General features: G+C 36.1%; 1 protein-coding gene across 2 annotated transcripts in view; it reads right to left on the bottom strand.

Annotated features, from left to right (window-relative positions):
• The window catches only part of LOC149562230 (uncharacterized), a 55,519-nt gene that overhangs the window by 13,796 nt on the left and 16,232 nt on the right, over positions 1-25,491 (bottom strand). For both annotated transcript variants that reach the window (XM_089825770.1, XM_089825771.1), the window contains exon 2: positions 560-789. In XM_089825770.1, coding sequence (XP_089681896.1) covers positions 560-789 — 230 coding nt within the window. The remainder of the gene's footprint in view (positions 1-559; positions 790-25,491) is intronic.

Raw genomic sequence — 25,491 nt, 5'->3', positions numbered from 1 at the left:
ATTTAATTCATCAGTACAAAAACAAGGTAATGCCTCCCTGCCTGCCTCTCTATCTGTCTATCTATCCATCCATCCATCTAGCCCAGATGGATGGGATTAAGATCAGAATGTCACATTGTACACGTAAACAAATTTGGTTATCACATAGTATCAACTTTGGGTATGCACCCTGGCCAAACCCATAACCATACTGGGTCAGGACCGGTATGGGGGTTGGTAGGGGCTAAACCTTGCAACCTACACAAATTAGTGTAATTGGCACCTCATATGACTCGGACACTTCAGATGCATGTCATGAAATTGGTGTCATTTAAGGCAGAGAAAAAATAACACAAAGAATAAGGTCAATAATAACTCTTAGAAATGTAATGCTCCTAGAATCTTGATTTTTTCACACTCTACCAACCAAGGCTCCCAAACCACTTATACAAGTAATCATAGAATACTTAAGAAAAATTCACAATTGAGTTGCTAGCATCTTATTCATGAACGAATAAGTTTACATCTACCAGTCCACTAAAAACATATGGGAAAAGGACATTGTAATAGAAACTACTACCTTTGTCAATGTGTTTATGCCTGCCTTGGAAGCATTGTATGCGATTCCTCCAGGCAACTCGCCACGTGAGAGGCCACCAATGGATGAAATATTAATAATTGAACCTCCTTGTCCTGCATCACGCATGCGTCTTCCCACAGCCTTAGATACCAACCAAGCTCCTCTCAAATTTGTTGTAACAACTTTGTTCCATTCATCCTCTGATAAATCTATAGACTCGTGTACATCACCTGAAAATCTCAAAACAAGAAGTCAGTAAGTTGTTTATCCCATATGGCATATAATTACCATTAAAAATGTCTACTTTTGCTTTGAACTCCTCACACAAGGCATGGAATATATTTGTACTATCTTAACTACTGGATGGAAAAAAATCATAAAACAATATTCTTTGGCATTTTAGTGAAAATCCCAACATACATTTTGTTCCTCGCAGAAAGATTTGATTGTTCAGACTTCATCCAGCATAGTTTACACATTCAATTAACTATATCAATGGTAGCCGTATGATTTGCACAAAGCTTCCAATTCTGAATTGTCTAGTAAATCCTCACTAGTCATGTGAATTTCATAGAGGATGTCAATAGAAAAAAATGCAATAAATAAGAAAAAATACCATTATGAGATTCCAACAGGGGAGTATCATATGCTGAATTCATGTTGTGCTTCTTGATGACCTAATAAATTTTTGTCATGCCCTGACAGGGAACCTGGAAGGACAAGACAAAAAGCTCCAAAAATAAATGCAATATTTTTCCCTTTTTAGCGTACTTAAGATTAACTAATGCAATTAAGTCCTTACAGGTTCCCTACAGGATTAACATTTTCCTTTGTCCTTCTCAAGAGAATCTGATGTTTGGTGAGCAACATTGTTCGGTGTTCGTGCAGTTGTGTCGTTCTCAAGTGTGGTTTTGAGGCCGGTTTGGTTTCTAGGCAGTCTTACTAGGGAGTGGTTTTGCTTTTTCGTATTTGAAGTGCTTGAGTAATAGCATTAGACTGGATCAGTGTATGTAAATGGATATTGTATCAGTAGTCTCTAAGGGGTTAGATATAGCTGCTTTTTTGGCCATCACTCTAAAGGCCTTATGATGTAATCTCTATCTTTATATTCATAAAATAATTATGTGTTACCAATTAAAAAGAATGTTTTAAATTGTCATTATAAAAAATTTTGATCCATTTAACTCAAATGTGTGTGTGTGTGTGTGTGTGTGTGTGTGTGTGTGTGTGTGTGAGAGAGAGAGAGAGAGAGAGAGAGAGAAGAAACTCATTCTTTCAACATTTGAATCCAAAATGTTCCATTTCATATATCTTTTTTATCTCAAAACAACAAGTAATGAATATCATTTAATGCAACTACAACTGATACAAATTTCATACATCATTTGAACCTTTTTCCCTATCTTTTCCCTAGAGATGCCCATTCCCAATTACATGGATTAATAATGATACATCTTTACATAACAAGGTCCCTTGATTGGGGGCTTACATAAATATATAGAACATTTTAGACAATTTATTTTCATGATACAAGAATGCAAAACAAAAAATATCTTCAATAGCTTCTAACAGGTCCTAATAGCCAAACACGAACAATACCTTGAATATGTTAACCACCCAACCACTTGGATCAACAAAGGTCCACTCCCTCGTGCTAGGAGATAGAATCAAAGTCCACACAGGGAACTGGGGTAGTCTAAGGTTGTTAGGGTAAACCATTTCAACACAACACATAACAAACACAAAGAACTACAAATCATCACATAAGATATCAAATGCACAAGAGGAGAGTTCTCTAGGATATGGGCTAGGTGAGTGTTGTCACATAGTCCCTTATGTTGGGATCCTTCCTAGTATTGACGAACTTTGGTGCCCCCATATGGCCTACCCCAGTAGCTACAATAACCCTAGTGCTCCAAAACGACCTATGCAGACCATTAATCCAATATTTTATCTCATTAATAAATTTTATTTAACCCTTACCCAATCCCATCCATTTTAATTATGTTAGGTTTTTTTCCTTTTTCGATAACTCACCCAAAGGCTATCCTACTAGCCTCCTCGACCATGAATCCTATGGTGAGCCATTCACCTAATGCACATACGAACCCTACTGACAATAGCCCATCTACATCTCACCCTTCAGGCTGTTTAGGCATTTTCCTTTGATCCACACCACTGGGATAAATTCTAACCCCAATGTAGAAAAGATGGTAAACAATAAAGGTCTACCTAAGGAATGCAGCTCTAATTTCACAATAACACAACAGAGAGCATACAAACCAAAACCAAGTTTAAAGGCTTCACAAGTCAAAAAGGGTCTAAACACATATGTACCAAGATATGCTTAACCCTTAGGATGAAAATTATTATTAGTTAAAGGGACTATATTAAATTTCATATATAAATCTTTGAACAAATTAAGTTCAATGAATCCAAAATAATCAAATTGATTTGAGTTATTATAAATGCAGTTTATTAAACATATAAATTTGATTAGATTTTCATTTCAACCCCTTAATTAAATTTTATAAAAATAAGCTTTATCAAATATACATATATTTCGATTCATTAAATCCCAATTCAAATTTATTGTAAGTTAAATTTATTATAAACAATTTTATTTAATATATATTTGATTTATTAACTTAATTCAAACTTCATTAAAACTAAATAAATCTTATTAAATAAAATACATTTTTTTATTATAATCAAATATAAAATTATTATTTTTTTGTTTAATTTATCTTAAAATTGATTGGGGTGTCATGCAGCTGCTAAAGAAGTCGTTGGTTGCTAAGGCAATCGCATGCTTCATGTAGTAGCTTCATCAGATGGAAAGGATATGGTGTGTAAGTTGAAGAAAGCTTTGTATGGTTGAAGCAGGTACCTGTTAATGCATAGGATCTCTGATAGAAATAAACTATAATTTCAGACTGATAAATCAGATTACTTACCTGATCTCAGATTGTGTATTGCAGATCTTCAACTTCAGAATAGTATTCTATGCTTGAAGGATCTTCTACTTGAATAAAGGATTGATAATCTGGTCTTCAATAATTTGCAAGAGATAGAGATCACTGGGACTGCATATATGACTTGTGATTGATATATGTTTTGTCCCCACCGATGCAACAACAATATATACACAAGGAAGAGTCATGTCCCCGTAGGGGCATGACACTATGTGGCCAAAGGCTGCGTAGGGTCATGTCCCTACATGGACATAACTGATTGTTTTATTTCCTTAACAACTTAACATAATGCAAAAACATGATAATGATTGGTGGCAGTAATATGTGATATTGCTATCAGGATTTAACTGTGTGATTTTGAGTCAAACTGATTGACCCATTTTCATGAGTAGTGATTCAACATGAATCCATCTCTCATGAGAATAAATGGAACACTTAGCACTCATTGGATCTAGGTGATGCTCACAGGGGTGAAGTACCGGGACTTCCCAACAGGTCACCCATCCCAGTACTACTCCAGCCTAAGCGCGCTTAACTACAGAGTTTCCTCCATGGTTAAACCCAAAGCTTGCAACCCCATTTGCAAAACCTTAACCAAGTGTTGTGCCTTATGAACCATTCATTAGAAAGCCCCTTAAGCTCATCAATTGATAAGTAGGAGATAATTTCCACAACAAGTCAAATTGTGATATTGCTATTAGGATTTAACTGTGTGATTTTGAGTTAAATTCATTGACCCATGTTTCATGAGTAGTGATTCAACATGAATCCATCTCTCATGAGAATAAATGGAACACTTAGCACTCATTAGATCTAGGTGATGCTCATAGGGGTGAGGCACTGGGACTTCCCAGGAGGTCACCCATCCCAGTACTACTCCAGCTTGAGCACACTTAACTACAGAGTTTCCTCCATGGTTAAACCCAAAGCTTGCAACCCCATTTGCAAAACCTTCAACAAGCGTTGTGCCTTATGAACCATTCATTAGAAAGCCCCTTGAGCTCATCAATTGATAAGTAGGAGATAATTTCCACAGCAAGTCAAATTGTGATATTGCTATCAGGATTTAACAGTGTGATTTTGAGTCAAACTCATTGACCCATGGTTCATGAGTAGTGATTCAACATGAAGCCATCTCTCATGAGAATAAATGGAATACTTAGCACTCATTGGATCTAGGTGATGCTCACAGGGGCGAAGCACCAAGACTTCCTGGGAGGTCACCCATCCCAGTACTACTCCAGCCTGAGCACGCTTAACTACAGAGTTTCCTCCATGGTTAAACCCAAAGCTTGAAACCCCATTTGCAAAACCTTCACCAAGTGTTGTGCCTTATTCATTAAAAAGCCCCTTAAGCTCATCAATTGATAAGTAGGAGATAATTTCCACAGCAAGTCAAATTGTGATATTGCTATCAAGATTTAACTGTGTGATTTTGAGTCAAACTCATTGACCCATGTTTCATGAGTAGTGATTCAACATGAATCCATCTCTCATGAAATAAATGGAACACTTAGCACTCATTGGATCTAGGTGATGCTCACAGGGGTGAAGCACCGAGACTTCTTGGGAGGTCACCCATCCCAGTATTACTCCAACCTGAGCGCGCTTAACTACAGAGTTTCCTCCATGGTTAAACCCAAAGCTTGCAACCCCATTTGCAAAACCTTCACTAAGTGTTGTGCCTTATGAACCATTCATTAGAAAGCCCCTTAAGCTCATCAATTGGTAAGTAGGAGATAATTTCCACAGCAAGTCAAATTGTGATATTGCTATCAGGATTTAACTGTGTAATTTTGAGTCAAACTCATTGACCCATGTTTCATGAGTAGTGATTCAACATGAATCCATCTCTCATGAGAATAAATGGAACACTTAGCACTCACTGGATCTAGGTGATGCTCACAGGGTTGACGCATCGAGACTTCCCGGGAGGTCACCCATCCCAGTACTACTCCAACCTGAGCGCGCTTAACTACAGAGTTTCCTCCATGGTTAAACCCAAAGGTTGCAACCCCATTTGCAAAACCTTCACCAAGTGTTGTGCCTTAAGAACAATTCATTAGAAAGCCCCTTAAGCTCATCAATTGATAAGTAGGCAGTAATATGCCCGATAGCAAATTAGAACTCATAAATGAAACCCGATATGAATCAGTGATAGTCATATATTAAATAAAAAATGGAACCCGATCTAAGTCGGCGGTAGTAACTATTGCTCACACATATATAAAAGCACATATGTGTGTGTGTGTGTGTGTGTGTGTGTGTGTGTGTGTGTGTGTATATATAATTCTTACCTGCAATATAACGTACAAAACCATATTCAAATGTTCGGTATCACTTCGAGTGATGCTATACTTCAACACTCCCTCTTAGCAAGAAATAAGTAATAGACTCCTTAATAGTTACCAAAATACAGAATATCTATACATAACACATTATCTGACTTATAACACTTTGAAATAGTGGCTTGTCAAATAATTAAAATCACCATGTTATGAACACTATCATAACATATATTATGATCTCTAATTGTCCAAAACAATATCTAGAGTAATCATAACGCATTTGTTATCAATGACCTCTGGCGTATCTAGAACAAACTGTCATGATAACAAGCCTATCATTTGCAAAATTGTCACCTTACAAAGATTACCTTCTGAATATATATGTCTTCGAAAGATCGTCATCTTTCATTACATATCTAATGCAACTATTCAACTTGGAAGCATAAATACACATATAAATTGAAACTTAAGTTCAATATTCAAAAATTACAATTTTATCATATCAAGTTTATCTCTAAAATATTACATTTTAACATTGGCAAGAGGCTCAGTAAGAATATTTGTTGTTTTCTCATTAATCTTGATATACCATATCTCTAATTCAAAAACTGAATTTATAGATAACTGATTTATCTGAGTAAAACATTGCATATGTCACTTTATGTATTCGATCTTTGGAAATGTATCACTCTCCCTCTGATTCCTCACTATGGGGATTCTCGTTCCTCTTTATCTCTTTGTTCAACAAATTAAAATGCAAGATTTTCATCCTTTTCATACTTAACTTCTACTAGGGCTGCTTGAATTTTCTCCCGTTTTGGACAGAAGTTATGAGTGTGACCGAATTTGTCACATTTGAAGCATTGTACTTTAGACCAATCTCTTTTCCTGTATGATTTGGTGAATTCCTTGTTGTCTTGATGAATTCCCTTTCTTTTTCCCTTATTATTGGTACCGGCTTGAAGAGCTTGAAATTCTCCCTCTTGATTTGAAATGATTTCTCTCGTAATTAATCTTGACTCTTCTTGTGTGCATTCGTTTTTGAGTAGTTCAAACTTAGGAAGATCTGGTCAAGAACTTAGTCCACGAACAAATGTCTCCCAAGACAACGGTAGTCCTTTTAGGGCTATAATGCTAAGTTCTTTGTCATCTACTTCATTTCCAATGATCGCAAGTTGATCTTTTAATTTTGAGATTCTTAGGAAATAGGACGTGACAATTTCTCTATTATTCATCTTGACATATAGTAGATCTTGCTTCAACATTAGCAATATGCTTGTGTTATTAATTTTGAAAGTATTCTTTATAATGGAGAACATCTCAAAAGCAGTTTTGAGAATCGATATAGAAGGAAGAATATGATCCTTCACCAAGTCTGTAATAATTTTCATGGCCTTGTTGTTGTGTCTTTTCCATATTGTTTTATCTAGTTCATTTTTAGGAATAAAATCTAGATTTTATTGATTCTATGTACTCTTCTAATTCCATTTCTCTTAGTACTATCATGACTTGAAAAGTTTGATGCTCCCTCAAGTCTATCCTCTAATCTTACATGATTAACCATTTTGATTTAAAGAATAAAAATTCTAATATTGAAATCTGAGATTTTAGTTTTAATTTTGAATAGTAGAATTTCTTATCAGGATGGCTCTGATACAATGTTAATGCATAGGATCTTTGATAGAAATAAACTATAATTTCAAACTGTGATAAATCAGATCATAGTTTAAAATATCGTCATTTTATCGCCGATAAGTAAATTCAGTCGGCAAGAAAAGTTGAGTTTTTATCACCAACTTAGGGTGCTGAGATTTTAAACTTATCGCCATAAGAAGTTGGCGAGAAGTCGGCGATATATCGCCAATTTCTCGTGATAACTTGTAGTCTTCTCACAGGCAGCATCCAGTAAATACCTACGCCTAAAAAATGGCATTTCATTGTTTTGTTTGCTATGTTTGGCGTCTTGGGTAGAGGAGAAGGGTTTTGGAGCAGCACCTAAGTGTTTGGCATTGGCTTGTAGCGATTTTCAATGGATTAGGAGCGAATTTGAAGCGGATTCGAAGCTCTTTCCAAGCAAATCCGGATCCACAAGTAAGTTTCTCAATGTTTTGTTCTTTTGAGTTAAACTTATTTTTGTCTTCCCATTCTTGCATATCTTGCATCTAACTTAATTAAGACTCTACCCTTTGTAATGTTCTCTAATACGTTTTAGAGTTTAATGACAAAGACCTAACACCATCTTTTTGCATTTTTTCCAAAAACAATCAAGTTTTTCTCAATAATTTCAAAACCTAAAGGCTAATACATTTTTTATTTTATTCTCTGATTTTACAGCAAATATGGCTTCCTCTACATCTCCCAATGGTCCCGTAGCATGTCCATCTAGATTCATAGGCACGGGCCCTAAAGGGGCTAGAGACTTTGGATGGAAATAAGCCTTTCAAGGAATAGAGTATAATATTGTCATGCATGAAATGTGAAAAACAAATCCGTGGAGGCATATCTCGTTTGAAGTACCACCTTGCTGGTATAGATAAGCGTGACACAAGGATTTGTGATGCGACTATGGAAGAAATAAAAAGGGAGATGATTGCTTTGCTTAGTGCCCAAGAAGAGAAGAAGTTGAAAATGGAAAGGGCAAAATTGGCCATGAGGGCAACCATTTAAGAATCGCAAGGTATGTTTCCTTTTAAGAATCATTTATTATTTTCTAATCACAACTAATGATTGTGCTAAAACAATTATCATGATTCATAATGAAATGATGTGGGTTGTGTCATTTGACTAGGTATCCCAGCTACCCTTGATGAAGAAGAAGAAGCAATTGAGGGGATAGTGGGCTCTTTTTGTGGCCCACGGATCCGCATACGGAACACACCTACCCATGGCAAGTCTTCGGGTTCAACTTCCACATCTGTTGGTTCTAGTAGACCACAAAACTCTTTTATTGATGGTTATTTTGTGCATAGAAACACACTTAGAGCACAACCATTATTGGAGGGTACTAGATGGAACTGTGATGTGCATGAGCAACTTGACAGTCAATATGCTGATTTTTTATTTTTTAACAAGCCTCCTTCAATGTTGCAGCAAGTCCATATTTTCTGAATTTTGTGATTGGTTGTACGGTAGCGGGAAAGGGCTACAAGCCACCTATAGCTGTAGCCTTGAGTGGGAGGTACTTCACTTGTTTCAAACTTTAATACTTTTACAGTTTTACAATTTACTTGTTTTTATTGAAAGTAATTTTTCTTAATCAAAGTTGGGTACTTAATCTCATTTTTTATTTTGTGCTTGTAGATTGTTGAAAGATGTTTCTAAGTGTAAAGATGTGGTTGAAGAGCAAAGGTTAGAATAGAAATAGTATGGCTGCACCATACTTTTAGATGGATGGGCGGATGGAAGAAACCATACCATCATCAACTTTTTAGTTTCTTGCAAGAATCAAGTAGTCTTTCTTAAATCCTTGGATGCCTCAGACAAGATAAAGACGGCTGAAACTTTGGCTCAAATGCTAGAGAATGTTTTGATGGAGGTTGGGGCTGAAAATGTGGTGCAAATCATAACCGATAGTGCAACGGCATATGTGGCAACGGGTAGGATCTTACAAGAAAAGCATAACACACTCTTTTGATCTCCTTGTGTAGCGCATGTTATTGACCTCCTTTTGGAGAATATAGGGAAATTGGATTGGGTGAAGCCGACTGTAGAGGAAGCAAGGACGATAACAAAATATATCTACAATCACCCTTGGGTCCTTCGCTTGATGAGAGACTATACCAAAGAGAAGGAGTTGGTTAGACCCGCGGTCACAAGATTTCCAACAATTTTTTTGACGTTGCAAAGTGTTCATCATATGAATCCTTTGAGGCAGATGTTTGTGTCCAAAATGGCTACAGTCGAGTTGTTCAAAGAAGGCTGATGGGCAGAGTGTTGCACGCATTGTGTTTGACATCCAATTTTTTGATCAAGCTATAGAAATTGTGGATATAACTTGGAAACTTCAAAATTTGATTTTTTTTGTACTTATTAATCAAGTCTTTCATTATTAATTCAAAACCCTACTCTCTGATTAATAATTGTTTTCTACTTTTCAATTGTAGGTGGTGAAGCCCTTGGTTAAAGTTCTCCGCTTGGTAGATGGGGAACAAACCCCAATGGGGTCCCTTTATGAGGCCATGGATAGGAAGAAAGAGGTTGTAAGAAGAAAGTACAGGGGAGAGAGCCTAAAATTTCAGCCCTTATGGGATATTATTGATAGGAGATGTCGCAATCAGCTCCACCAACCCATTCATGCAACAAGGTATTTCCTCGACCCTTGTTGCTGCTTCTCTCCATCATATGTGGATCTCAATGAAGAGGTCATGGAGGGCTTTAGTGAATGCATGTAGAGGATGATACCTGACATTGCGGTGAGAGACCTCATTGTGGCCGAGATGAAAGTGTATCAAAATGCAATGGGCAAACTATTCTCCTCATCCTTGGCAAAGAGTGGCAGACACCCAGGTACAATATTTGGAATTTGGTGTCTCTCACATGCATGTTAAGTAGATAAATAAGCTACAAAAACTTGTCCTCATCTTGCTTTCTAACTCTTTAATATTTATTTTGCAGATGCTTGGTGGCAAAATTGGGGTGGTAATGTCCCAAATCTACAAAAGCTTGCTCTTCACATATAATGTCAGCCTTGTAGCTCATCTAGTTGTGAGCGTAATTGGAGCTTGTTAGAATCTATTCACACAAAGAAGAGGAACAAGTTGGCATAAAAACGCCTAAATGACCTTGTCTTTGCGCATTATAACCTCAAGTTGCGCGTAAAAAAGGTAATGGCAGCAGTAACCGAGCCACTTGATCTAGATGACACAGATCCTTTTGGCAATTGGCCAGCACAGGAGCAGCCTTCACTATGGAGGAGGGTGGTTTTGCAGTGGGACTAAACAACATTCCGAAGGAGGGCAGTGACAGTGAGGACAGTGACAATGAGCACAGTGATAGTGAGGATGAGGATAATGAGTTGTCATTGCCAGGGCCAACACCAACACCACCACAAACGACTGCTACAACTAGAGCTGCTAGACCCCCTCCCTCTCCCATAGTTTTTACTATAACTACTGGGATGGGGAAGAGGAAGATGTAGACTAGTTTCATATTGAACTTGACATTTGTATTTGCTTATATTTTGACAAAAACAATTTGGTATTTTACTATTTGTAGCTTGTTTCAGAGTTCAAAGTCTGTGACTACATCGGCATTCCACATGAGGATGCGATTTTGTTACATATTGCATTTATATATATTTAGATCAGCTTGTTTGATTTGTTTACTCATTTACTAACTCAATACATGCATCTACTTATTGAATTTTGTGAAAAAAATGCATTTTTAATTAAATTAAAGTCATTTTTAAATTCTCGATATTTTCCTGAGAAGTTGTCGATATCTCTCTGTATTTGTTGAGAAAAAAAATTTTGGCCTCGCTGGCAAAGAACGGGCAGTTGAACTATGAATCAGATTACTTACTTGATCTCAGATTGTGTATTGCAGATCTTCAACTTCAAAATAGTATTCTATGCTTGGAGGATCTTCTACTTGAATAAAGGATTGATAATTTGGTCTTCAATAATCTGCAAGAGATAGAGAATGTTGGGACTGCATATATGACTTGTGATTGATATATGCTTTGTCCCCACCGATGCAATGACAATATATACTTAAGGAAGAGTCATGTCCCTACATGGACATAATTGCTTGTTTTATTTCCTTAACAACTTAACATAATACAAAAGCATGACAATGATCGGCGGCAATAATATGTCGAATAGAAAATTATAACTCATAAATGAAACCCGATATGAATCGGTGATAGTCATATATTAAATAACAAATGGAACCCGATCTAAGTTGGTGGCAGTAAGTATTGATCACACACACATATATATAAGCACGTATGTATATATATATTATTCTTACCTACAATATAATGTACAAAACCATATTCAAATGTTCAGTATTACTTTGACTGATGCTATACTTCAACAATACCTCAAGCATGGTATGAAAGATTACACTCTTATTTGATCAAAGACTGGTTTCATCAAAACTAGTGATGACAACAATGTGTATCTCAAAGTTCATAAGGAAGACAAGTAGCTGATTGCAAAGATCTCTATTGATGACATCATTTTTGGAGCAAATGATGAATTGAGTATTGCATTTGCAGATGAAATGAAGGAATTTGAGTTGTCAATGATCAATGAGATTGTGTTCTTCATTGGTTTGTAGATATCACAACTCAAAGATGGAATACAAGATTTGAAAGAAGTGTTGAAGACATTTGGATTAGAAGATTCCAACCTGGTTGGTACCTATGGTGAACAATTTCAAGTTGTCTAAGGATGTAATAAACCCAAGATAAGATCCTAATAAGAGACATGTACATAAATGTATATTATTATAATGAATTATAATTAAAAGCATTTTTTTATTTATAGGTAATACCTATTATAAATAAATAGAGAAGTTATAAATTAAATTTATTCTACCAATACTTAACGTAATTATCAATTTAATTTATTTTGGCTAAGACTTATATTATTATCAAATTATAATACCATCCGATATTAATCAAACAGAGGCATGCAAAAGGGTGTAAGTAATCACCAACGCAGTGGTATGTGCATATACATATAGGTAATCGATACCTATCGAGGGGCATAGAAAAGGGAGTGAGATTCATTGTCAACAGCCAAGAGAGAACAAAGGTTAGTCTAAGTCAACAAGCGCTCAAGAGTTATATCATCAGGCATCAAAACTTCATCACCACTAGTCTCATCGAACGAACAAGTAAGATAGCTATCTGCAATTAATCACTATCATCACAAGAGAGAAGGAAGGCATCAAATAGGAGAACAAAGCACATCCAGCTCGGAGAAGGTACACAAAGCAATATAAATACTACCATCATGGACGAAACTAGTGAGGAGCATTAGTTGTGGCGAGATAAGTGAATACATCACTCAGATTATAGACATGAAAAAGAAGAATTGCAGATACTGGTATTATGCCCCATCCCTTATTGGAAGTGAAGAGTCAGATATCAATTTGTGGGAGGAGTTACTAAAACACCAATCAATATCTATTGCCACACCATACTACAGGACAGGAAGAATTAATCATCTTTGAAGGAAGCCATCCACAGTCAGTTGGTGAAGTGATCAATTGATATCACCAATCGAAGTCAGTGGGAAAGAAGGGACCTTAACTACACAAAAATCGTAGATAACAACAAACAGAAAGCAACATTACCAATTAATCTTAAACTCTCATCTAAACGTAGCAATGGTATTGGTGAAGTATTCATAAGAACATTATATAAGAATTAAATAACAGATCAACATAAGAAGCCTTAGAGGCACACAATCTTCCCACACAAAGGTATGATGCATGTTGTAGTGAGAGCTAATATCTTAGAGACAAGGTAAACTTTGGTAATAAATAATTATGAACATAAAGTGAAACTTAGAGACCAAAGGGCATTCATAATCGAATGTTGAGATCTTGAATTGGATTATAGAGAGGGGATCTATAGAGAATCCCTTAGGGGCAATATATATATATATATATATATATATATATATATATATATATATATATATATATAGTGTAGTGGTCAAACATATGCATATGTCAGAGATGAGAGACTTGGTTAGATGTGGGATCTCTACCAAGTAGTGTTACTAGAGATCCCAAGAGGCCTAAGGAAGACCTTATTTTCTATGACAATCACCTTGTTGGTTCCCAAAACCGCAGATTGGAATCCTACAGGTCCTACCAACTCGATGCTGGGATATCCAACCGATTATGGCCAACTTGACGGAATTGAATAGAGTGGTCTGAGTTCCCTACGCTTCTAGCTCTGCACGACCAAGGCAGGTGCACCTAATCTTGGACAACAACCTTAAGTCCAATATGCTTAAAGTGTATCGATTAGAATGCGAATGTAATGAAAGCTTCCAAAATGGCAAGAATTATCGAAAGCTTCAAACTTGCAATTTATGAACTAAGAATAATAAATGAATGTATGAATATTTTCAAATAAGTATAAATTAATGCAACAAATGAATATATTAATTCCTCAAAGGAAAGATATGAAATGATTGCGAGCATATGGATTGTGAATCAAGAGTAATATAAAGACCAATGCTTAATTAAATGGGCAATCAGAGTCAATATTATAAGTTGAAATGTACAACTACAAAATTATAAGTGATGATCTAGAACATGTTAGTTGAGGAACTACAAAATTTGAAATCATTGTCTTACTCTTAATTATTGAACATTTAAAACTCTCTTATCCGAGATATCAATATGAGAATTGCACTAAAAATATTGTGAGTGTCTACATAAGCATGATAGGATTATGAAATAGAATATACTAAAACATGATCAACTCAAAGTGATGTTGAAGTGGCCACAAGTACAGTAAAGTAGACTCAGGTGAGTATGTGTTTTACTTTTGATTTCATGATATCATGTACGCATTTTTCTAGAAGCATTGACATAAACGAATAATAGACCTTGATTTTGATCATGGCTTAGATTCTGATTCTATTTTGAAATGAAATGATTTCATGATGTTATATATCATGTATTTGGAATATTCTCTTAGTGTCTAAATTGCAAAGTTCATCAAGGACGATGAAACACAAAGGGGAAGGATATGTTACATCCCAATTTTTGGCCAGTTTTAAGATGTCCTTTATACTATTCATTAAAATTTCAAAGTTCATCAACAACGATAAACACAAGGGGAAGGGTTTGTAACCCATTTTTTCCTTGCTCATTTCCAGCTTCCACCCATCACCCGATACTCTACAAATACTATTCAAATCTCTGCAAATTCCAATCGAAACCTCTCCATCTTATAGCAGTGTCATTCTTGTTACAGTCTGTCGTATGTTGTTCCTTGCTGAAATTGAGGTTGTATTTACACACTGTGGTTATGCTTGGAAAGAAAATCGAAGAAGAGCTGATAAATAAGCGTCTAGCAAGACTCCAAACATTTCCAGAATTATACCAAGTCATGTAGCTAATCATTTTCAAATATTGCTATAATTCCACTAACAATTGTTATTGCATATCGATTTCAATAGCAGTAAGCTGCAGATTATACTCATTCACACTTAAATAACTTTAGGGAGTTGTTTACCATAAATCATAGTAAAGTATCCATGACATGGAATCATGAATTATTTTTGCCATTTGAAATCAGAATCGAATGATATTTATTTTTGCAAGTCTTAAAGAATATAATCTCTCAAATAACAGATTGTGAAATGCTGGAAGTAAATAATTTTCATGAATCAACAAACAGAGTCGATTCCTCTGAGATTCCGAGTACCTAGAACTCATCGGCTGCATAGCCATGGAAAAGGTGAAGAGGTGAGATGGAATCTACAATGACATGGAAGTGAAATCAGATATGATACATTAAATCTAAATAATTTTACTAAATAACTCATGCATGTCCGTATTGTTGTTCCCCTATTGTCAAGTCGAGCGGTGGTGATCAGGTCATTGAACCCATCAGAAAAACCTTGGCCAAGGTTGTTTAAAGGCATGTTTTCCATCTAAAATCACATAATGTCAGTGGTGCCAGTTATTTAGACATATTCGTCCATAACTGTGCGGACATTCTAAACATCTAAATGCTCAGGTAGCTGGACCAAAAATATCCCAAGCTCGATCCCGAGGTAGGGAGGGCCTTTGTAATTCAATAGATTGTGTAGGGATAAGTATGGTCCAAGGTTGGGAGGTTAAGCCTATGTCAATGCTTCTCCTCTTACCAAAAGTCGAGGCTTGCACAACCAACTAAAGACTCACCGAATAATACTTGTATATTTTTCTCTTCTTCTTTTCATGTTAAGCATTTACTTCCCTTGTATGTAGAAAAAGATAGTTAATCGTTATTCTAGTTATTACAGATGAGCATTGATACAGTTATTTCAATTAATCATTATTTTAGTTATTTCAGTTGATCATTGATACAGTTATTTTAGTTATTTCAATTGATCATTGATACAGTTATTTTTCGGTCAATCGTTAATATGGTTATTACAATTGATCATTGTTTCAGTTGATCATTGATATAATTATCTTAGTTGAACACAGTTAATTCAATTAATCGTTGGTAGTTAAAACAGTTAATGTCCTATGAAAAGGAATTCAGTTAACTGTTCAATAATTTGTTAAGAAAAGCTCTTTATAAATCGTCTTTGTTTTGTTATGAAAAACCGTATATTACACTAACCATCATCATTAGCCTACGAGGATCCAATATTAGGCTAATCCTTGAAATCCCGATGCTGGCAACCAATGGGGACATTACAAAGTATGTCTCTTTGAATTTATTGATTGTCCCCAATTCACTTCCACTACTATAAATCGAAACTCTTATTATCCTCCATTTTTCTTTTTTTCAGGGAGATGACACTTTGGCTTCACTTTTGATCTCCATGGCCCAATTGTATGCCTTGGTATAGAAGAAGGTGGAAGTTCATTTTCCTCTCTAAAAAGGAATAAGACCTTCAATGAATCATGTTTTTCTAAGATCATTCATTCAGTCCTTTTCTAATTCCACAATCAATTTTTTAAGCCTTAAGTTGTAAGGTCTTACATGCTCAAGTTACATTGCTCTGTGTTATAAATCTTTGTTACACTTTTCCTTGAAAGCTTCCTATAATCTTTCCCAATTAGTTTTTGAAACTAAGTCATGTTTTGTTTACCAATCGATAGTTATTCCTCTTAAGGTTGTTGGAAAAGATTAAAGCCAACAATCTTTGTCTCCCTATTCATTTGGTGTCCAAATTGTTTTATAGGTCCTACAATGTCATGTTGTAATGTCCCCTTTTTAGCTCACCATGTTTGGTGGTTTGGATTAGCCTATTAGTGGCCCTCATAGGCTAAGTCAGTTGGTTATAGGGTCCCAATTGGCAATTCAATGGGCCAATTCCCTTCCAGAGCCAAAGGTTTTCAGGATTTCTCTTCGTTTGGATCAGTTTGGTACACTTACTATTTATAGTAAGTCACTTATTTGGCATTTCTATATTTGGCAGGACACATTGACCGATTTCTATTGCAATGATGACCCTTGGCATCTTTGTTGGTCAAGTATTCAAAGATTTGCTAGTTATAGCAAATCAGGGGTTGATAGAGCTGGAGCCTTACTATTTTTAGTAAGACAATTGGATGCATAGTGGGAGCAATTGTGGATCTTCCAGTTCTAAAAGAATCGGAGAAATAATGAGAAGTTTTGAAGTTATGACATTTTAATTATTTAAAGTAATACTTTATTAATAATTAATTAAAAAGAGCGTATAATTAAATACTATTTGACTTTATTATTAAAAAGGATAATTTGATGATAATAAAATCAAATTATAAAGTGCATATGAGGAATAATGTAAGTCCCAATAAAGGGAGATATAAGTGTTTATTAAGATATACTTTATATTACGTTGTTGTGCACCAAATGGAGGGAAATACAATAAATTATTATCTCTCAAACTTTACAACAAAAGCACATATATTCTTTAAGTTATGTGAGGTGTAAGCTTCAAGCTTCAAGCTCTATTTGTATTTGGTAAGTTATAAAAAGCCTTCGCATGAGGAAATTGATTCATTCATGATTTTTGCATTTGATAAACTTATTTGTGTGGAGAAGATTTGGTGACAAGGGTTTGAGTTCAGACTTGAAGAATTGTGAATTCTTCCTAGTTACGCAATTCCCAAACATTGTAATCAGTCTAAAAGCTACAGTATAAGAGTTTAGAGCTGCATATGATTTGTTTATCATTATTCCTAATTGTTGTAGGTGTTTAATTGCATAGGTAAGTTGCATTCCAAGTGTTTGTAAAAACGTCCCTTTGTTGTTGATGAATATTGGTTTTTCCTAGGATACATGGAAAGTGTTTGACAAATTGTCTCTGTGGTATAAGTGGTGGCTTCAGCATGTTGTGATCATGTAACTGTTGACAAAATTTCTATGCACAGCACACATAATTTGTATGGTGTTTTGTGATTCAAGAACTCAGATATCATATATTATACCTTGCTTACTAAGTACTTAACAGAATATCATTGAGTCACAACTGAAAACAGAGTTAGAACTCACAGGTGTTCTTACACATGCAGGGACATCTAACCTATTGTGAGGTTTTCACACCATCACCCATTTACAAATGGGGACCCCCTCTTTTTCCTTTTACCTCAATTTTCTTAGGTGTATAGTTAATTTGGCAAGTCTCTTTGGTCAATAAGGAGAGTTTAGTAGAAGTCAAGTCAAGAAGTGACAGTTTGACTGTCCTTAGGCTTGTGTTTGAGTAGGATGAGTATGAAAAAGATAGGTAAGGATGTTAGCATTTAATTCAACCAAGTTCAACTAATAGATGAGGCAATCCCTTGCAAAATCACTTTGATGGGCTTGAGAAAGCTTGGGAGAAGTAGAAAATTGGTTAAACAGAAATTCCTCTACACTCTAGCATTCAAAATCCTTTTTGATGCCCCAAATTTCCACCCTCTCCCATGCCATATAATCCAGGTCTACTCCTAGATTCCACCTACATGCAAGCTCTTGAGGTGATTAGATGAGAAAATTGACATAATTTAGAGGTCAAATCTGGGGGGGGGCGGCGGGGCTGGGAATGGAAATCAGACTCTGGAAAGGTGAAAACAAGCTTGAAATCAGACTTGATCAAGTCCAAATCAGATTAGATTAGATATAAACTCACATTGCAACCGAATGGAAGAGGTGGTCACAATTGAGAGGCTGTAAAATCGGTGTAAAATGAGTACAAGAAGTGATTTTTGAGAGAATGCAAGAATCCTCATCAGGTGGTGGAATCTGCTTACCTCCTAGGAATCCCAATCCTCTAAGATGTAGTAATCCCACCCCCTTTAGTCATCAGCACTTCAAACCTTAGGTACATAAAATCCAAGACAATATCAATTCTTGACAAGTAAGGACCAATTGGAGAAGAAAAATGGACAGTTTGCAGGGAAAATTTAGTGATGAAAATGAAGTGAGAATCCTCAAGGAGGAGTGGAATTTGCTGCCCCCTTAGGATTCCAAGTCCTAGAGAATTGAAAATTCCACCTCCCCAAATCTGATCATCATAAGAAAGGAACTTAAGGCATAATTTGAAGGGGAAATCTAAGGCTAAAATGTTGATAATCAACCATCAAAGAAGTAGTAGAGGACGGCAGAGTTTGGTGCCTCCTTAGGATTCAAAACCCTAGGACTTATGATTTCTACCCTAAGTAGGGACTTGATTTAATCAAGTGCAAGGCAAACTCCATCAAGGCAAGTGGAGTGATGAAAGCGAGGAGAGAGTAATGGAAGTTGAAGGCGAGGGGGTATAAAAAGATGTATAAAGTGAAAGCAAAAATCATTTGGAGGTGGTGGATTCCACCACGCTCCAAGGATTCATAATGAGAAGACAAAGTTGACAAACCTATAACAATGAGAAGACAAAGTTGATGATGATCTTGCAAGGTGAGGAGTTAGAATGAAGAAATGAGGAAGGCAAAAATCAAAACTAAGTTGGAGGCAATGAGTTTGGTGAAAGTGAAACAACGAAAAATCCTTTGGAGGGGCAAGACTCTGCCACCCTCCAAGGATTCGAAATCCTTTAAGACCCCTAAATTTTGCCTTGTCTTCATCAAGGTGGAAACATAAACCAAGTTTCTAAGCGACCACAAAACGAAGATCAAATATAGGGAGATGATATTGTATTGACAAAGGCTCTAAGAATTAAGATCAAGGAGAAAGAATAAGTTTGCAAGAACAAAAGGGAAAATCCTTGGGAGGTAGTGGAATCCATCTACCTTCCAAAATATAAAATCTTATCAGTAATTTAATCCATGCCATGGGCTAATCATAATTGAAACACCAACAAAACCTTCAGCTTGCATTATGAAGTTCAAAACTAAGAGGATGAAGAGGATAAGGATTGAAACCAAGTATGGAAAAGTGAAAGAAAAGACACTAAATCCTCAAAACCCCTTAATTCGGCCTTGGATTTAGGCGACGGAGACTTGTCTTTAATCTCCATATATGCATGATAAGGAGGAGAGTGAAATGGAATGACAAAGTGCTGCCAAAAGATGAAAAATCAAGATTAGAGTTTGAACGGGATAAAGGAAATTCATTGAAGGATGGCAGATTCTGCCATCCACCAAGGATTCTTAATCCTCTAATATGCCTAAACTCCACCTAGAGCTAAAGGCAACTGATGGAGGTAGAAGGGTGTGATTTAGTAAGCAATTAGTGATTAAACATGCATCTATTGCCCCCTAAACAAGTTGGACTGTATAGGAGAGAAATAAAGATTAACTTTAATTGGTTTATTCATAGTTGAAAATAGCACGACAATATCGCACTACAGAAGGGCAGAAAATATTAGCACCGAAAAAATCGGAAAAGATATAATGGAAATATTGGCCAAATTCTAATTGAAAAATTGCAATAAAGTCACGATACACAAGGCAAAAAATTGGTGACCAAAGTCAAAGCCGGAAAAGACAAAGTTTAGGTTTCCAAAAAAATTAATAGTGCCAAAAAAAACGTTTTTGCATCAACGGCAATCCTTCATGGTTGTTTTGTCTTGCGCAAGCTTTTGCATCTGCATCCTTTGTGGTCGTTTTTGCATGCAAAGGTAACTTGGTGGTGGTCGTTTTTGGCATCTGCATCCTATTTGGTGGTTGTTTTTGGCATTTGCATCTATGGCCATTGTTGGTGGTCGTTTTTGGCATCTCCATCCTACTTGGTGATCGTTTCTGGCATTTGCATCTACAGCCATTGTTAGTGGTCATCATGGGTGGTCATTCTCGCAGGAGCCATTTCTTCTTCACAAGCTAACGCTATTCAAGGTAACGGTGAAAATGAAAAATTAATATACATTTAGAAATCAAGTTTCTTCTTGCTGTAGACTCAGCAATAGCCATTTTTCTATCTATTTTTATTATATTGAAAATGATTGTTTACACAGCACAAATCTCGGTAAATCAAAATCCAAACTAAAAATTATCATTGTATAATACTATACACTTACACAAACTCATTATCCATTGCTAATATGAAATCCCATGCAATTTTTTTTGAGAATAAATGATAACCTATTTAAATCTTCCCTCATCATATCTTGCAAGAACTTACTATAAGAAAAGAGATGATGGTTTTTGGTTTCTGGTTTCCAGTTCACTACAAATGAGATACAGTTTTCAGTTTTCACATTTATTATTGTTTTGATTGATAAACGCATAAACTTATAAACTCAATAAACTTATCTGGTTTGTTTTGACTCTTGAGTCTTACCCACAGTTTGAAGTTTGACTCTTAAGTCTTACCAATATTGCAAACTTTCATATTTCATATCAGAACAGGGGTCATTAATATTGTAATAAATGGGGGAGTATATACTGTTAAATAATTAAAAAACAAATAAATTGTAATGCCTTTGATTATGAGCATTGAGTGTTATATGAAAGCCAAGCTATTTAACATATCCAATCATTATTCTTTCCGTTGCAGACTTACAGGTAACAAAAATCAGTATCAATATCAGTAACAAATTCAGTACCAGTATCCTGTAGAAAATGGTTGGTGGCAGAGGTAGGGATGGCTTTTGGAAACATGGGATATTGGGAGAAAAAAAAAGGAGATGTAAATTGTAACCACTATCCAAAGTCGATGAGTGGGGGCATAACACAACTAAAATATCACATTGGAAGGATATAAGGCCATGATATCACACCATTTGATGACTCTCCTGAAGAGGCTACTAGGGAGACTATAACAAGCCTTAAGGAATATGAGCAAAAGAAGATAGCAAAAAAGAGGACAATGGATGCCATGGCTGCCCCAATGGGAGATTAAAGTTCTCCAGGGTCTCAAACAGGTGCAGAGGCTTCTTCTTCATTGGGCCACAGATACAAGGATCATCATCAAAGAACATGAGCAGTCATCTTTCAGACTTTTGGGTTCCACGTAACACTCCTGGTGCACAGCCTAGATTGAAAGGCACTACATGGAACAAAGATATGCATGAGAAGACAAAGGTGGCAGTTGCACAATTTTGGATCTACAATGATCTTCCCTTCAATGCTTTATGTAGTCCATATTCGGAGCAAGTGGTCACTTCAATTTCTATGTATGGTAAGGGGTTCAAGGCCCCAACTCGTTATGAAGTGAGTGGGCCATTATTAGACAATGAGGTAAAAACCATTCATCAACTTGTGGAAGAGAAAAGAAAAATATGGGAACATAGGGGTTGCACTATTATGTCTGATGGGTGGATAGATGGCAGGAATAGGATGCCCATCAACTTTGTAGTTGCTTCAGGGGGACAATTGGTATTTCTAAAATTAGTTGATGCCTCTGATCAAGTGAAGAATGCAGAAACTTTGTACAACATGTTGGATGAGGTGGTAGCGAAAGTGGGGGTGGCTAGTGTAATCTAAATTGTGACTGATAATGCAGCTGCATATATGGCAGCCAATAGACTTTTGATGGAAAGGCATCACACATTACTTTGGAGCCCTTGTGATGCCCATTGTCTTGACTTGCTCCTTGATGAGTTGGGTGGAGAAGGTGGTTGAAGATGGAAGGAATATTGCAAAGTACATCTACAATCACACATGGGTCTTGAGTCTTATGAGAGAGCACACTAATGGTAAGGATCTTGTGCGAGCAAGGGTCACGCGCTTTGCTACTAATTTTCTCAACTTGGAAAGCATATTGGAAACATTGTTAGATTTGAGGCGTATTTTTCTAAGTAAGAAATAGACCTTATGTCAAGAAGCCTGAAGCAAAGACGATTGTGAAGGTTGTGTTTGACACTAGATTTGGCAAGCTAATGGAGATCATCAAAGTAAGATTTCAATTCTTGATTGATGATTTATTATTTGATCTTGAAATATTGCAATTCGCTGACTTTTGTAGAATTTCTTATGTCTAGGTGTTAGAACCGTTGGTGAAGGTTCAAAGAATTGTGAATGGGGATAAAGCCCCCATGGGGTATCTATACGAAGCCATGGATAGGGCCAAAGAGGCTATTCAGCACTTATATAGGTCAAATGAGACCAAATATAGACCCATATGGAACATTATCGATCGTAGGTGGAACCGACAACTCCACCAGCATCATGCAACTGCCTACTATTTAAACCCCAAGTTCGTTTTCTCTGACACTTTTCGAGCAAATGCAGAGTTTCAAGTTGGCTTGGACACATTTATTCGGAGATTGGTTGCTGATTTGGACCTTCAAGACCTCGTACTTGATGAGTTACAGAGCTACAAGAGGGAAGAGGGGCCATTGTTTTCTTCTCCTAATTGCAAATGTAGGAGATACACCTTACAACCAGGTAAAAAAGTACATGTGCTTTGTTTTATTATACTCATTGATTTCAGATCACATTTTAAATGACTTTTATCATTGTAGATTTGTAGTGGGAAAATTATTGTGCCACAACACCTAATCTTCAAAAGCTTTCCATTTGAATATTATCACAGCCCTGTAGTGCTTCTAGATTCGAGCGAAAGTGGAGCACATTTGAGAACATACACACAAAAAAGTGCAATAGGTTGACTTAGAAGCGCTTGAATGACTTGGTTTATGTGCAATACAACCTTCGATTGCACGAAAAATGTGTGCAAGGGAAAAGCTTCATATGAAGCACTTGACTTGATTGACATTGATCCATATGCAACAGATTGGTTAGCTCCTCTTGATGGTGATGATGTGGATGTGCATTGAGAACCTTTGTTGATTGATGAGCAGCTAGCTGATATTAAGATGGAGGCAAATGATTGGGATGCAAAAGTGGCAGTACATGAAGAGGAGGAATATGAGTGTAGTCATGCACCTATGGAGGCACCTATTAAGGGACCTATTTAGGATGTTCCAACTACTTCAGCAGCAATGATCTCTTTTAAGCTTTACTCATAGACGCAATTTATGATTTCTACTTTTAGTTTTGACCAACACTAGAACTTAATATGTATTCAGAAGTTGTAGTTTCATGAAGTTTGATATTGTTGGTAAACAGATTAGTCACCGTAAAAATAGCCCAACGGAGTTTATGTGGCAAACCATTCGCAACAGTTGGATAGGCCCTTGTTATGTGGCCTTCTTCTGCATTTAGAGGGGCAGCTCCCTCGTATGAAATAATTTTGAAGTTTTTAAATAAAAATGAAATCAAACTTTAAAAGATGAGAAAGCTCATGATGACGAATGCACCACACGACTTCACAACTTTCTTGAATTAACATAAACCACTAATAACAACAATCAAGGTCTACGCTTGACGGCTACTATTAGCACAATGCTGATTCCATAATTCATGAGCATTTGCACAATACCGTGAAAATACCCATTACAAAGAAAGAATCAACATTTCAACTTTCAGATATGTAGAAAGAGAACTAAAAATATGTTTCCTTTTTATTTCTTTGCACCAAGAACATAAAAGAAATTTCTGATCACAAGAACAAGATCTGTACACACTTTCCAAAGATTGTCTTGCTACCAAAACTTCAACATAGTGTCCCCTTATTTCCAAATCTAAAAAGTTCCCCACAAAGCCAAAAATGACTCATTATATAGACATGGAGGTTAAGAACTACCCCTCCGTGGTTAAAAACTACTTCCAAAATACATGTTTTGAAAGAGATTAATTAACCTCAACAAAATTAACCAAGAATGATCAAATGCTTATCATATGGCCAAATGTGACAAAAAACAATACTTTCAAGCATGATGCTTTTGTAGTTTCAACTTTGATGAAGAATCAAACTAGGACTATCTCAAAGAATTTCTTCATCTAAACTTTGGTTATATATCCATCATTCTTCCAAATGGTGGCTCCTCGTGCAACTTTACAAATAGAATCAAAAGATGAACTTGGTATCTACGGCTACAGCCAAGGTGATGGTTTAGCATCCATGCTCACTATTTGCATTTTATTGAGATAAGCTTAAGACATGATTGAACACTCCATTTTGTGCACAACCCTCAACCTTGGAAGAAGATTTGAATACTTTTCTGATGATATTCTTGTCTAGTGCTAAAACAAAGTTGATTTCACAGGCTTTAAGTATTGTGTTTAAGGACTGCAAAACCCCAACTATAACTGAATCTTCGTAACGGTCAAGGCCGTCCATAAAGGTTATTATTCAAAGCTTCTCCTGAGGAGCTGATCCAAATTTTGGGCCAGGAGTCTTCTCAATTTTCTCCTTTTTTTGAACCCCACCAATAACTTGATTCTTCACTTGTTTAATTTCTTTTATCTTTTCTTGACAATAATTTGCCAATTCCTTCCTTGATTCTTCTTCCCTTTCCAGTTTAGTCTGTATCTATTTTTCCATTGAATTCTATGGGAAATGCGCCTTGAGCAGCTGCTAGGAGCAGATAATGTTCTATCTTCTTCATGAGACTGCTGACCATCTCACCAAATCCACAATCACCAGTAATGCCCACAGTGATTGGAGTTTTTATAGATGGATTTAGTAAATGTGCAGCTATGCCTTGCGCCAAATCATCCTCAATTGGACATTGTTCATCAGCAAACGTATCCTCTTCTATCACTTGCTACGATGCTTTTTTGGTTCCCA

The sequence above is a fragment of the Cupressus sempervirens genome, chromosome 4, assembly GCF_028749045.1.
Source record: "Cupressus sempervirens isolate cs-2001-9-10 chromosome 4, ASM2874904v1, whole genome shotgun sequence".
Taxonomy (NCBI): domain Eukaryota; kingdom Viridiplantae; phylum Streptophyta; class Pinopsida; order Cupressales; family Cupressaceae; genus Cupressus; species Cupressus sempervirens.
This window is presented reverse-complemented; position numbering and strand designations above follow the sequence as displayed.